Source organism: Embiotoca jacksoni, unplaced genomic scaffold (genome assembly GCF_022577435.1).
Source record: "Embiotoca jacksoni isolate LCO1_2020_lvr unplaced genomic scaffold, fEmbJac1.0.p SCAF_14, whole genome shotgun sequence".
Lineage (NCBI taxonomy): Eukaryota > Metazoa > Chordata > Actinopteri > Embiotocidae > Embiotoca > Embiotoca jacksoni.
Window position 1 is genome coordinate 5,969,671 of NW_027185274.1, and position 12,993 is coordinate 5,982,663.

A 12,993-nucleotide genomic window follows, 5' to 3' on the forward strand; every position below is an offset into this window, starting at 1 on the left:
GTGTTGGGTCGAAGTGCAATTCATGCGTCGCCTTATAAACGTGATACTTTTATTGTGAAAATAATGTATCGACGTATTTCCGTAAATTGTGATTTATGGTCCAATCGGAGGTTGCCAGATTTGCCAACAAAACTGAAAACTCCTAACGATGGCATTGAAACACATCTTGGGCTATGCAGTTAATGAAAATGACCTTTCTCCAAAGTAAAAAAAAAAAAAGAAAAGAAATCCCACACTGGTCTTAACTGTATGTCCATCAAGTCTCAGGTCTGTCCGACTGTGAAAGAGGCCGGCATGCTTGAAGGATTTCTTACTTTTGAGCCCTAAAAGGTAAATGCTGCAGACTGTGTATAGATGCTTTTATTAAGTGACACAAAACCTATCAATTTATTGCCTTATATATGAAACTTAAGTAATACTCAAATGTTAATTTTAATGCTGAGTCAGTAGTATTGTTTTTGTGTGATTCACAGTGCCAAGTGTCAAGTCATGTGTCCCTAGTGGCATTTCAGGGGGTCTCCTCACCTGATAAGACCCATTGTGTCAGTACAAAGGCAGCAGCAGCTGATGGAGGGAGGGGGGGGGGGGTAGCATGCATTTTAATTACAGTGAATAAGGACTTCTGGATAACATGTGATGACACGTCCCTTCCTGGCAAAGTCCTACTACAACATGGGACCTAAACAGTTATAAGGCCGTGCTCAACAGTTCCACTTCAGTTGCTCTCATTAAAATACTCCTCTTATGAGACCATTGATTTTCAATAAATCGTCATTACATCAGACTCCAAAGACCCTGTGTTTGATTTGGACGACTTCGAGTGGTTGTGACGGGATCAGGCCAGCTGGGCTCCAGCGAAGAATTTCCACCACATAAGCCTTGTACTTTTCTGACCACAGAAATTCCTCCCCCCCCTCCTCCCAGTGTTGTACCATTACTTATAACCGCCAACATTTACACAAGCTGTTTACTAAATCATCTGGGATTCAGTTGTTGTAGCTTAAAAAGTTGATTGTGTGTTTCCGGATGCAAAACACACTCAGTTGTTCCTTGAATTTATTACAACACTGATCGAAAATTACACACAGCTGCAAAAATGCATCTGATTTTGCAAAAGATATACACGTATATGCTACAAAAAATTATATTCACATTACTTTTGTTTTCAGAATTTTTTGAACACGAAATAACTAAAACCAATGAGAGCTCTTTATTCAGAGTTATGAAAATTACTGGCAGAGACATTTTCCGAGGCGTACTCTCAAATATCAAGCTGTCAGTCAGTGTTAGGCGGATTTATCAAAGAGTCAAATATTGACCAAGGAAATGCTAAGAGTGAAGCCATTATGTCAAAGAGCTCCAAAACAAAATGGTTTGTTTTGTTCTAGTATAAAACAGTGATGATTCAAATAGAAAGGGAGGATGACGATAACAAACATTAAAATAAAAAAGTGTCATGGTTGCCCTACTGCTGCTGCATAGAGCAAGATTTTATTCCAGTGCAACTTGTAGCATGTAGGCTACAATCTACACGGGAAAAAAAGTCGAATTAACGTCTCACATTGGCTGAAGGAGACACGGCTGCTTATAAGGTCTCACGCAAGGCTACTAATAGGAACCGTAGGCACTGGTTAAGCAGATGGCTTGTTCTATTCCTGGACAGTAACTTAAGTAGGTAGTGATATGGAAGTCCTTTTCTGTTGCCGTGTCCGGTTTCATTCATCATAGTGAAGTGAAGACAGGAACTTATCCACATCCAAGTCATGGGGAAAACAATCTACAAGTTTCTTCCTCTCCTGCAAACAAAAAAAGGTTGAAATCAAAAGGTCATAAAGTCAGATGACAAAAATAAGTATAAACATTTGCCTTCATTTAATGGCAATATTAGTGAGATCTGCTTTTTCCGGAACTCAAACATGCCGTCGTTAAACACTTCAATACTATCTAACAATAAAATACTGATTCAAAGTTGATGTTCTTTTGATAAAAATCACCATTATTTTCTATCAATAAGAGGATAATTCTATGTATGTGGCCCCGTGTGGCTGTGATGCTCATTAAACACCATCATAGAAAACTGTTGGATTGATCCAACAGTACAGATTGTCTGTCAATCTATAACAGGGCAGCTGAATACATTCACACCTACAAGCAAGACTCTCCAATGCGCTGAGCCTGCATGACTTTAAAACACATGCCTACTTGTGTTGTACTCACCCGGTCTGTCTTTTTGCTGGGAGATTGTTTTGCCTCTTTCTTTGCAGAGGGGCTGGCTGCAGGAGACTCCTGTTTGCGTTTCTTAGAGTTCCTTGAGCTTGTATGCGACTTATCTCCGACTCCCTCCTGACGCAAACTGTCCTTCAGAGGAGTGCCTGTCCTGGCGATGGCAGCACGAGAGAGAATCATGAGTGTGTGAGCAGCCATGTTGATGCTGTTTTCACTGCCAGCTTCACTGGCAGGGCTGCAGGAGGGTACGTCCGGGGTGTTCGGAGGCAATTGTTGCTTGGGAGTCCCCTCTCCATCTTTACTCTTCTTCTGTCGGGAAGGTGTTTTGGGAGAATCAGCGGGCGCCTCCTGGTTTCGGCCAGTCCCAGGAAGGCTGAGGTCTGAACTGGCCGCTCCAGGCTTTTTGACTGGGGTGGGAGGAGAGTTGAGCCCTTGGATGTCCTGCAGCATCTCAGCTGCCTGTTTGGCCAAAGAACTGGTCTTTGACGAGGCTTTTGCAGCCTTGGACTGCGTGTTGGAGGTCGGCTGAGTGGCAGCTGGGGGGCTAAAGTCTCTTGATGCTGAGGATGAAGGTGTTGACTGCTGTTGCTGCTCTTGCATGCTACCCTTCATTTCATTCTCCTTGTTGGCCGTGACATTAGGCATCTCCTGAGTGGGGGTCCTCTTCTCTGTACGGCCCTCGTGTGATTTCAGAGGAGTCTTCTCTGCGGGTTCTTTCCTGCCGTTCTCCTCTTTGTCCTTTCTAATTCCTGAATTCAGTGCGGGATCAGAGGACAACCTGGAGCTCTGAGAATGCTTAGCTGTGGCCTCATCATTACACTGATCATGATTTAGTTTCCTGTCACCAGATTTTGATCTCCTTCCTGATTCTGAATTTTTCACAGCCTCGGACCGTGAAGCATCAACACTGCTGCTGCTGCTGCTGCTTGCACTTATAGACTCGTGGTTACAAATGTTATGGTCCTGTTTGCGAGAGTTCTTTTTAACAGTGTTTTTCTGGCTCTGTTGTATGGACTTCTTCTCAAAGCCTACTCCAGCATGAGGATCTGCTGAGCATCTGACAGTCTCTACTCTCCTCTTGGGTTTGTTACCACCTAAGATAGTGGGCTGTGTCCGAGTGACAGACTGTCTTTTATTTTTCTCAGGCTGCTGGAGACATTGTGATGTGGAGGTTTTTGGAGACGCGTGTGTGGTGGTTCTCGTTATTTGTGGTTGAACCACGGCAGAAGAGTCAAAACGTAAAATTCTCTTATGACTGGGACCCTTCTCTGGATCCTGCTGGCCTGTGTTTTCAGCCGTCATGGGTTGAACCACCGTAACAACCAGATTTTTCTCAGTACCTGGAATTCAGAGAAATAAGGTAAGAGAAGGGAGGCAGTGAAATCAGCCATGACTGCTTGCTGAGCAAGCAGGAAGCACTGCTGCAGGTTAACCTGTAACTTACCAGCAGGTGCAGACTGTTTGGTTGCCACTGTTAGAGGTTTGGGCAGGACAGTTTCTGTCTGCTGCGCTGGTGCAGGGTTCGGTAAGGTAACAAACTGTAAACATAAAAATTCAAGTGTTTTTGTTCTGGACATGGCTGGCTTTCCTTGTGGTGGCAGTGTTCATTGTGCCACACATTACACAACTACAGAAACATACTAACAATGTTGCTATTATTGAAGCCTTATAAATAGTGGAACTGTGGGTTCATTAAAAAACCTATATTGATTCATCTGTAAGCACAAACGTGGAGTAAATTTTGTGTAAATTGCCGGTTTAAGTATGAGATGCCGTGTGTGTAGGTTGACGTGTTGGCCTGAGAGTGGCTAAGACATTAAATCTAGACGTGATCAGCAGATCACATTAAGATTTTTGGTTTTGAAAACCAAAACATTAGTTTTGTACATTGTGTTTACTAAGGTGTTACTATAATATAAGTGGCCCTAAATAGGAGCCCACAAAATTTTCCAAAATAAGGTATTTTTCATGAAAATCAATCCATTCAATGTGAAGATACCGTTTCATGGACCAAAGTGTAACTGGAATAATCAGGAATCATCCTATTATTCGAGTGAAAATGGTAAGAAAGGAAACACTCTTAACTCCCAACTTATAGTAATGTTACCTGACTGGACACCACCTGGACCTTCCCCAGAGTATTTTGTCCCACAACAGACACAGGAAGCATCATGGGCTTAACAGGTGATGGTAAGATGAGCGCTGACCCTGCACGCAAGAAACACTGATTATATTTTTCAATAACACCAATACTTAAAGATTATGGTAAAACGTTTGACAGACAAAACAGGTGAATCTCTGCTGCATCAGGGACAACACTTAAGAGGTGATATGAGGAGCTCCAGAGTGAACATCATCATCAATCTGCAGACATCTTTTGTCCTGTTGCAGTAAAATGAATCGTTGCTCTCAGGTAAGCAATAACCTGTTGCCAATATCATCAATATGTTATCAAATTTGCCCTATGAGGTTAGATAAGATCATATATATACTGTATTTATTTATTTAACATTTTCATTTAAATAAAATGTTTATGTAAAAAATTATGTTGTGTAATGGCGCATTTTGCAATTAATAATTGATCTGTGATTTGTCAAATATTAATACTTAAGATTTCATTAACAGTCCTTAACTGTACCCGCCGGTTCAAGAAAGACTCAAACTGGACTATCGTCAACCGTAGTGTTTCCAGTATTTTTTATGAGATTAACTTTAATATTCTCAGTTATTCTGCGCTACAATCTACAGAATGTGTTGAATGTGGAAGAGAACCTCATCGTGCACAGAAAAACATTTCTAACCAGTAAGATGACTCAAGTCTTTTGTTTCTTACCAGTGGAGTAGCCTTGGGAGCGAGTTGGCGTGGTCACCCCATACAGGTTGGTGGGCAGCGGCTTTGAGACGCCAGCCGGCAGCAGTATCTGTCTGGTTTGAACATCTGGAGTCGTGGGTTCAGTCACAAGGAAATAGCTGGCGGTGGTTGCTTGGAGTTCAGGGTTGTCCAGGGGTAATTGAATTATATAGCTTTGCTGGGCCTGTGATGTCCCGGTTAACGGGGATGCGATTATTGCTCCGGCCTTGCCGCTAAGAGGACTAGGATGTGCCTCCGAGCTTTGTAAGCCACTAACTGCCAGTGCCGCCTCATCAAAGCTGGCCTTCGGAGTGACAGGGCCTGCAGGGGACTTAGCTGGGGAGGAAAGGTAGATGGTGGGTATCTTGTCCTCAGAAATGCTAGAAATTGCCTGATTCAAGACCGTGTCGCTGGAAGAGTCCACATCCTGGCTGTCACTTATGATGATCTTCAAAGACATTATATTGGAGTCTGCTGCAGCCTTGCTGGGCGTGCTGGGCTTAGTGGTCGAAGGATCAGGTGTTGTGACAACCGCGACAACCGGGGCATGGGAGGAAGGGCCAGCAGGTGGGGCAGGTGAAGCTGTAAGAGTTGCAGAGGTAGAAGCAGATGAAGATGAGTCAGGCGCAGCAATGAATGGGGCAGTGATGTAAGATGATGAGAGAGATGCAGCTGTAACTGAAGCACCTGCAGAAGCAGCTGTTGTAGAAACAGACAGGGGAGTTACTGAGAGAGCAGACACCGGCAGAGTGTCTGCTCCACTGCTTGAAAGTGATATATGGGGTAGGTTCGCAGTTGGCATTGGAGTGTTAACCAACTGAACTGTTACAGGTGACAAAAGCACTGAAGAGGGGCCTGAAGCAGGTTGCTCTTTAGATCCTTGTGCTGGTTTTTTGCCCGTGGTTGAGGCAGACGTCTCTTCCGGCACAGCAAATGCAGCAGAGTCTCTTGATAAGTGAAATGCGGACGATTCACTGAGGGCAGAGCTGGTGGAGGAGCTGTCCTTTGTGGCAGGCTCCTGAGGGGCCAAGCAGTCGAAAGGAGGAGGTGTATTTAGCGGTTCATCAATATCCATTGGTGTTACACCGGCACTGTTATTAAAGAAAGAGCCTTTTTCTTTTCTGTTTGAGTCCATTGCTGCAAAGGACACACGCGGGGGGTCTCCGAGAGCTGATAACAATCTGGCTGAACTGTTTTCAATTCTGGATGCTCTGCTAACCGGGCAAATAATTATTTTCTTCAACAAGGTGGGAGCAGTTGACTTCCTGGTCTTACGCTCTTGTCCAGCTCTCGTCTTTAGTGTCATTGCTGTTGCGTCTGAAGCATTAGCATCTCTGTTTGTAGCACCTAAAAAAAACAACAGAGCAAGATTCAATGATTATTTTCTCCCTATCCATGTACTTAAGGCAACTATAGGCGTACAACTAAGAATGTTCATCCTCACGGAAAAATAAATTGTATCAGATTTGTTACTTTTAACGCATCTTCAGAAACTGAATGGCTGACGAGAAGCGTAAATCCCCCCCCCCCCAAAGTTCATTTCAAATTTCAATGTTGGCACTCAGATCAATTATTAATAATGACTCCATACTTTTGATTTTTGACTTGGTTGAACAACATGTCCAGAAGAAGTACAAATAGTAACCTGCTAGAAACCTGTGTGAGATGAGATACTTTTCGACCATAGGAATACCTGGATCATCACTCTGAAGGGGTCTGACTGCAGATGAAGGTCCAGCGATGTCACTCTCTTCTGGACTACTGCTAACTTCTCCATCCTCTGGTTCTCCATCAGTGAGCCTGGTTTTATCTGCAAATATTCAAGTATAAAAAGTCTGTTATTGAAAACCTTTCAATTGTACTGTAACTGTACTGTGACTCAAAAGTACTCTGCACAAAAAAAAAAACAATAAAAGAAAAGTAGGTTGTCGTTACTGTAGTCGAAGAGGTCAAAGAGGGCCTGAAAAGCTGGGTCCGACTCGGTTTGCTCCAAAATGTCGTGGATGGCGTCGTCACTCATGTGGATTTCCCCCTGACAATATATGTCAGAAAACAATGAGACACAACAGAGGAAAAAAAGCAAAGCTTGACCAAGTGATTGAGATAAAAATCTAAAAGAAATTACATGATTATAACATTAGCATGACTGTATCGTTTAGCACCTGTAATCCTAGGATTTCATCGATCGACTGGTCTTCCTCTATTGTACTTGAGGCCTTTGATGTTTGGGGTGTTGGCTCACTGATATTAGAGATGAAATAGAAGAAAATAGTACAGCCATATTATGACAAGCTTTCATAATACATTATCCATCACAACAACTTAATATATATGCAGAGTTACAACTCATTACTCACTTGGCCAGGATTTTGTTGATGTTTTCAGCAAGCTTCTCTTGTAGCGCCCTGTCGCCCAGTATCTTGTCACGTGCATTTTGTATCACAAGTTGCTGTGAAGATTGAGATGTTTCATTTGAACTCACAGAACGGAGGATTTCTTGAACTTTAAAAGATGAATGCTTTGAATTATAGATCATGCAATTTCAGATGCGATAAAGTTGTTATCTCCTTTTGCTGCTAGAGACACGGCGGTAATGGTGACAATTCTCAGGTCTGACTGAATATATAGTAACATTTCCTCGTTACATCATAAAAATATTAAACTTAATTGTAAGTGTGAAGTCTTGTCCCAGGGATGCTGACCCCACACGACAAACTAAAACCACCACCAAAACTAGATCAAACTCTTTCAAAGTTCAGTGTTAAAGCCTTATAGCTCTTTGTCCAGAACATCTAAGACCCTCGTACTACAAAAGTGACAAGCTATTGATAATTCAGCCCTAATTTTCAGATGGACCAAGACGAAAACGCTTCTAGTTATGTTCAAAATTTCAGTGTTTCATTTCAGCGTTCAAAAAAGCCAACAACACCGTCATACTTACAGGAAAGTTCTCGTCGACGGCCTCTTCAGGTTGGGGTTCTGCAGTGAGGCTGCCAACAGTCGTTGCAGATCTGCCGGGGCCGCTGGACACGCTCAGAGCACCACCTCTCTTTCTGGGGGTGTCCCTGAAGGCAGCACAAAAGATTTTTAGAGTAGGTAGCATCTTTTACAAGTTATGAGCACAATAGAGTTCAACCTAAAACAAAAACGCCACAAACTAAAATCTTTTCAATCAAACCCTTTCTAGCGTAAAAACAACATGATTTTTAAGCTTCACTTGGGAAGCCAATTGACATCTCACAGTGGACATGACACGTTAATTACACCGCTGCTTTTTCTGCAATCACTTCAAAATGTTAAAAATGTTTATTCCACATCCCTGTCACTAGTAAGCCAGCCATTGTAATTAATGTTCAGCTTTGTGCTATATTTGTGTTTACTCTCTCAAGTAATGTGCGGTCAAAACAACAATAACAACCATCCCTACCATTTCCGTCGACCAGGAGACATCGGACCAGGAGTTAGCCGATGCTCTGAAACAATGATCTGTATCGGTGAATCCCCTGAAATGGACAAATTATGTCACACATTATTCAAAGGCTGTATGCAAAGATATAAAGAGCTAATAGTGTGTTACTTAATCTTTCAAGAGCCCTTGAACAAATTAAGAAGAGTTTGGGTTTTAATGGGGAAAACTTTTGGGCTACTTGAGTGCTTCATATGTCTACATAAAAACAGATCTTTGTTCAAAGACAGTGGGGCTAATGTTTACATGTCATATTAGATTAAACCATCAATGCCACGTGAGCGCCAGGAAGAAAGAAAGAAAGAAAGAAAATAGCAAGCACTGCAACAATGTTAGCCGCTACTCAAACCATGACTGGGACAAATATCAAAACAAAACAGCTCAACCTTAAAAATAAAAATATATAAACAATTAGGTTTTATGATACTGACTCGGTGTATTTACAAATCGGCCGCCATCATGAATTTGGTGGAGTGTGCCGCTGCCAGGAGCTGGTCTGGTGCCAGTGTAGCACACAGGAGTGGAGTGGCCCAGCATGCTATGGTGGGGGTGCGCTGGGCTCATGATGGAGCTCGTTTCAGAAACAGAGGAGCAGATGAGACCACCAGCAGAAGCCACGGTCAAGGCCCGCTGTCTGGCCAAGTTTGCCCCTCCAACACGTGAACGTGCTGCAATGGACAGAGGCTAGTAAATAAATGGCCCACATACAAACCCCCCAAGTAAACACATTAAATCAATGTTTGACTACTGTAAGTGATGATGCTGATCATTTCTACCCTCCGTGTGTAATCTGGCGTTTCCATTATATTAAACATTTATCTGTGTTGATTGGGATTTACACACTTGAGGTTAGACAAATCAGCACTTCACTCAACAACAGCCATGCAATCCCAAAATGTTTATGAATAGGGAATCCATTTTTCAAGTAGTCAGATTACTTTTCCATATTATATATTTATCTGCATGTAAATTCATCATCACAACAGATTATACAGCTATCTGTCACTTTCAGCTGCATCTCCACACATTTGAAAAGTAGAAAATCTTAATCCAAATATGTTAAAAAAAATCGTGTGTCTGTGTTAATCTACTTAGGTTGGTGATGATAAGAATCTGTAACCTGCTGCCAAAGATTTTAGAGTGTAAACAATGAAATGTTACGTTAAAATGGACAACCTAAAACAAACTTACTTCTTTGAAAAGCCGATATTGCGGGGGTATTCTGCATGGACCTAAGGACGGCATAAAGAAGAAGAATTGAACAATATCGGTGAAAGAACCAGATTTAAGATGAAGCCGAGAGGTACAGTGTGTAGGATTTGGGGTGACCTATTGGCAGAAATAAATATAATATTCATAATGTTTTTATTAGCGTATAATCAACAGAAAACTCGTGTTTTTCGTTTGCTTCGAATGAGCCCTTCATATCGAAACAGGGGGTGGTTCCTCTTCCGTGGAAGCTGCCACGTTTCTACAGTAGCCCAGAGCAAACAAACCAAACATTGGCATTACTTTGCATTTTTTACATGATCTGAAAGGCCACTGTGGATTCTCCCACGCAGCTGGAAACCTCACTGTAAGACACTAAATCCTACACACCGCTCCATAAAAAAACAAGTTGCTGAGATTCAGATAATGAAGTTCATTACTTAATTTGGTTGAGTGTATAATCCAGCTTTTTCCACAGCGAAGACATAATGAGAGGAACCTCACTGGAGGACTCTGTTGGAAAAAAACAACAACAACAACAACAGGAGACATGAATAATAATAGATCACACAAGGGTACATTAAATAATAGGGACAATTACAGGAACTCTTACCTTTTGTTTTGGCAGCCACATACTCATTTAAAATGGACGTGAGGCCTTTCCCAAAGATAAACTGTGTGGAGAGGAAACAATGAATCACAAACATCTTTGTGTGCTTAACTTTCGCTTACCCACCGGAAGAGTATGTGAGATGTGTTGTTGTTGTTGTTTTTTTAAGGCAAACTTACAAAAACACAAGCAGGAATCGTCCCATCTCCTGTGGTGTGCTCCGCATATTCCTTCAGGTTTGGGCTCTCGTGGATGAAAGCTTGGCTTGTTGCCGACAGTCCCTCCTCCTGCAGGTACCCTGGAGAAGAGAGACGACCGTATTCAACCGGTTCACGGGACAGTGACGAGCAAACGACCTGCCGGCGAAGTGAGCCGTTCACAGCCGCGAGCTTCGAGCCGCCCTGTTTACACTTTTATTGCCGTTTTGTCGGCTAAACGCCGCAGCTAGCGTCGAGACCGGACTTACCCAAAACAAGACGAGCGACGTCGGACGGCAGCAACATGACCGCCCGGTGGTTCGTACGACGGACGCAGCAGCGAAGAGTTGACTACATGTTCGGGAAAACGCTCAGAAATCTGGCTGCACAGCGTCACAAATAATAAAGGCGTCGGGAGTATTATTGTGAAGACGACGTCGTCCGGACACCGCCGCTCACTCAAAAGGCGGGGAACTCAAGCACGTAAAACCGGAAGTGTCGAAAATAACATGCCGGTCAGACTTCCGGTACTTGTAGTCCGAGGCAAATCGTCACACCGCATCGTGCTTTGCAAGATCCTGTCCACACGTACGTGCTGCGATGTATTGAACGTGTCTTCAATAGGTAATCTACCACTGCAATTACGTTTTACCCGACGAAGCAGAAAGGTTGTTTTCATTTTGACAGTAAAGCTAACGGACTCGTTTACCGGCAGCCATGACCAGGAAGTGACGCGACCTTTTTCGCCGCCGCTGTTGGGGCGGGAATTTCCTGCGTGATTTGCGTGTGCGTACACGTTGCTGCAAACGCACGTCAAGATGGCAAAGTTTACGTGGGCGTTAAAGTAGCATCTCGGTTAACATATGCACGTGCAGGTATGACACATCTGTAACTACGGTCGTGTTGAGGTGTGTGTGTTCAGACTGAGTGTTTGAATGGACTCTTCATAATCCAGTTCAGACTGAGCCCGGCACCGTCGCGTTGCTGCAGTAGTTCGTCTACATAGCCGGATAGACCATGCAGGTAATTTTAGCAGCGAAGTTAACTGTTCAGCTATTTGAACTGTCACTTGACTCGTGTGTAGTTGTTTGGAGAAGAAAGCTGATTATACACGGTGGACAAATAAAAACATCCTCTGTTGTCAACATCCTGCCCCTGCAGCTAGAGCAGTCTCCTGTACATCCACTGTAAGGCACCATGAGTATGGCTCTTCAGGACCTCCTGCTTTGCTGCAGAGGGCTGGGGAATGACAAAGCTACAGAGAGGAAGGTAAACACACCTAAATATATATATATATATATATATATATATATATATATATATATATATATATATACAATGAAATCAGATATATTCTTCCAAGGTGTCAGCCAATACTGAAATACCAGCTATTACAGTATAAACCCTTCCTCTTAATGTTTGTGATGTGCCCTCCCTTTGTGCCACTAGAAAGAAGCCGAGCGCTTCAAACTGCTCCTTCGATCTCCAGAGACTGTGCAAGAATTGGATCGCACCTCAGGAATTAAAGCTAAAGGCTCTAAGCAACTCACATGGGATGCTGTTTTCAGGTAGCCACCTCTGCATAGTTGCATGTTTTGTAAATGTGCAACAAAACTGGTTCCGTGGGGTTTTTGTGCACACATCTTTTCCGAAGCTTGCATTGGTAGGGTAATGGTTTATTTTGATTATAATTTGTTTTTACTTTGCATGCTAAAACAATGGGACTAGTTTGTTTTTAGTCTAGTTACACTTTCATTTTCTGCATCATCCACAAACACTAGCTGACTGCTGGGAACCTTACTCTGAAGTTACGTCACAAGAATTTGTTCTCATTACATTTTGTGCCACAAACTTGTAAATTGTGTTTCTGTCTCTACTTTCCTCTTTTTACATCTCCTCCATTCCTCTACATCTTCTCAATCACCTGCATGTCCTCACAACATCTACAAACCTCCTTCCTCTTTTCCACTTGCCTTGCCTCTCCTCTCCACACACGTCCAAACCATCTCACTCTCGTCTCTTTCACTTTAAAGAATCCACCCTGAGATCCAACCTGAGTTGTCCCTCTATTAGAGTGGTTCTCAACTACTCCAGCCTCAGGACCCACATTTTTCCTCAGTCACGAAGTTAAGCCAACTTAACTTAAAAGATAGGGCTGTAATAAACAATGTCTTTATTGAAACCATGAAATAAACAAAAAAACAAACAAAGTACAGCAAAAGTGGAAGTAGTTCCAAAACCCAATAAAATAAAATAGAGGACTTACTTTGATCTACAAGTACTGTATATGTGCTTTTCAAACTAGTTTAAACCGGTGATGCTCATCAAGTTTCAAGAATCTTAATTGGACTGTGTGAAATATGAATTAAAACAGCAAGACTGTTTTTTCAGCTCAATAAAAGGGCAGACTTAAACCTGTTGAAAAAAAAAAATT

General features: G+C 42.6%; 2 protein-coding genes across 3 annotated transcripts in view; one reads left to right on the forward strand and one right to left on the reverse strand.

Moving 5' to 3' along the window:
* Window positions 1-1,043: 1,043 nt before the first annotated feature.
* Window positions 1,044-11,022, reverse strand: npat (nuclear protein, ataxia-telangiectasia locus). Of its 2 annotated transcripts, XM_069147606.1 has the most exons (18): window positions 10,829-11,022; window positions 10,542-10,660; window positions 10,366-10,426; window positions 10,193-10,265; window positions 9,735-9,775; window positions 8,975-9,211; window positions 8,505-8,580; window positions 8,019-8,142; window positions 7,435-7,526; window positions 7,240-7,318; window positions 7,013-7,109; window positions 6,771-6,887; window positions 5,765-6,424; window positions 5,060-5,659; window positions 4,334-4,434; window positions 3,671-3,764; window positions 2,218-3,566; window positions 1,044-1,796 (listed from the first exon to the last, which is right to left on the reverse strand). In XM_069147606.1, the coding sequence occupies exons 1-18, from the start codon at window positions 10,863-10,865 to the stop codon at window positions 1,716-1,718; spliced, it is 4,038 nt and encodes a 1,345-aa protein (XP_069003707.1). In that variant the 5' UTR covers window positions 10,866-11,022; the 3' UTR covers window positions 1,044-1,715. The 2 variants fall into 2 exon arrangements, with proteins under 2 accessions (XP_069003707.1, XP_069003706.1); XM_069147605.1 differs by having other exon boundaries at window positions 5,060-6,424.
* Window positions 11,023-11,323: 301 nt separating this feature from the next.
* atm (ATM serine/threonine kinase) overlaps window positions 11,324-12,993 on the forward strand; it is a 28,359-nt gene continuing 26,689 nt past the window's right edge. The window contains exons 1-3 of the mRNA XM_069147607.1: window positions 11,324-11,582; window positions 11,721-11,828; window positions 12,009-12,127. Of these exons, the coding sequence (XP_069003708.1) occupies window positions 11,757-11,828; window positions 12,009-12,127 (191 nt within the window). The 5' untranslated portion in view covers window positions 11,324-11,582; window positions 11,721-11,756. The remainder of the gene's footprint in view (window positions 11,583-11,720; window positions 11,829-12,008; window positions 12,128-12,993) is intronic.

What these genes read in the sequence shown, in the direction of transcription:
- npat (XM_069147605.1), bottom strand. Translation starts at nt 10,865, where the DNA reads ATGTTGCTGCCGTCCGACGTCGCTCGTCTTGTTTTGG. An exon ending in CCTTCAGAGTGATGATCCAG is followed by an intron (nt 6,425 to 6,770) that starts GTATTCCTATGG and finishes TGTTTTTTTTAG; the next exon opens with GTGCTACAAACAGAGATGCT. An exon ending in TCCAGGTGGTGTCCAGTCAG is followed by an intron (nt 3,765 to 4,333) that starts GTAACATTACTA and finishes TTATGTTTACAG; the next exon opens with TTTGTTACCTTACCGAACCC.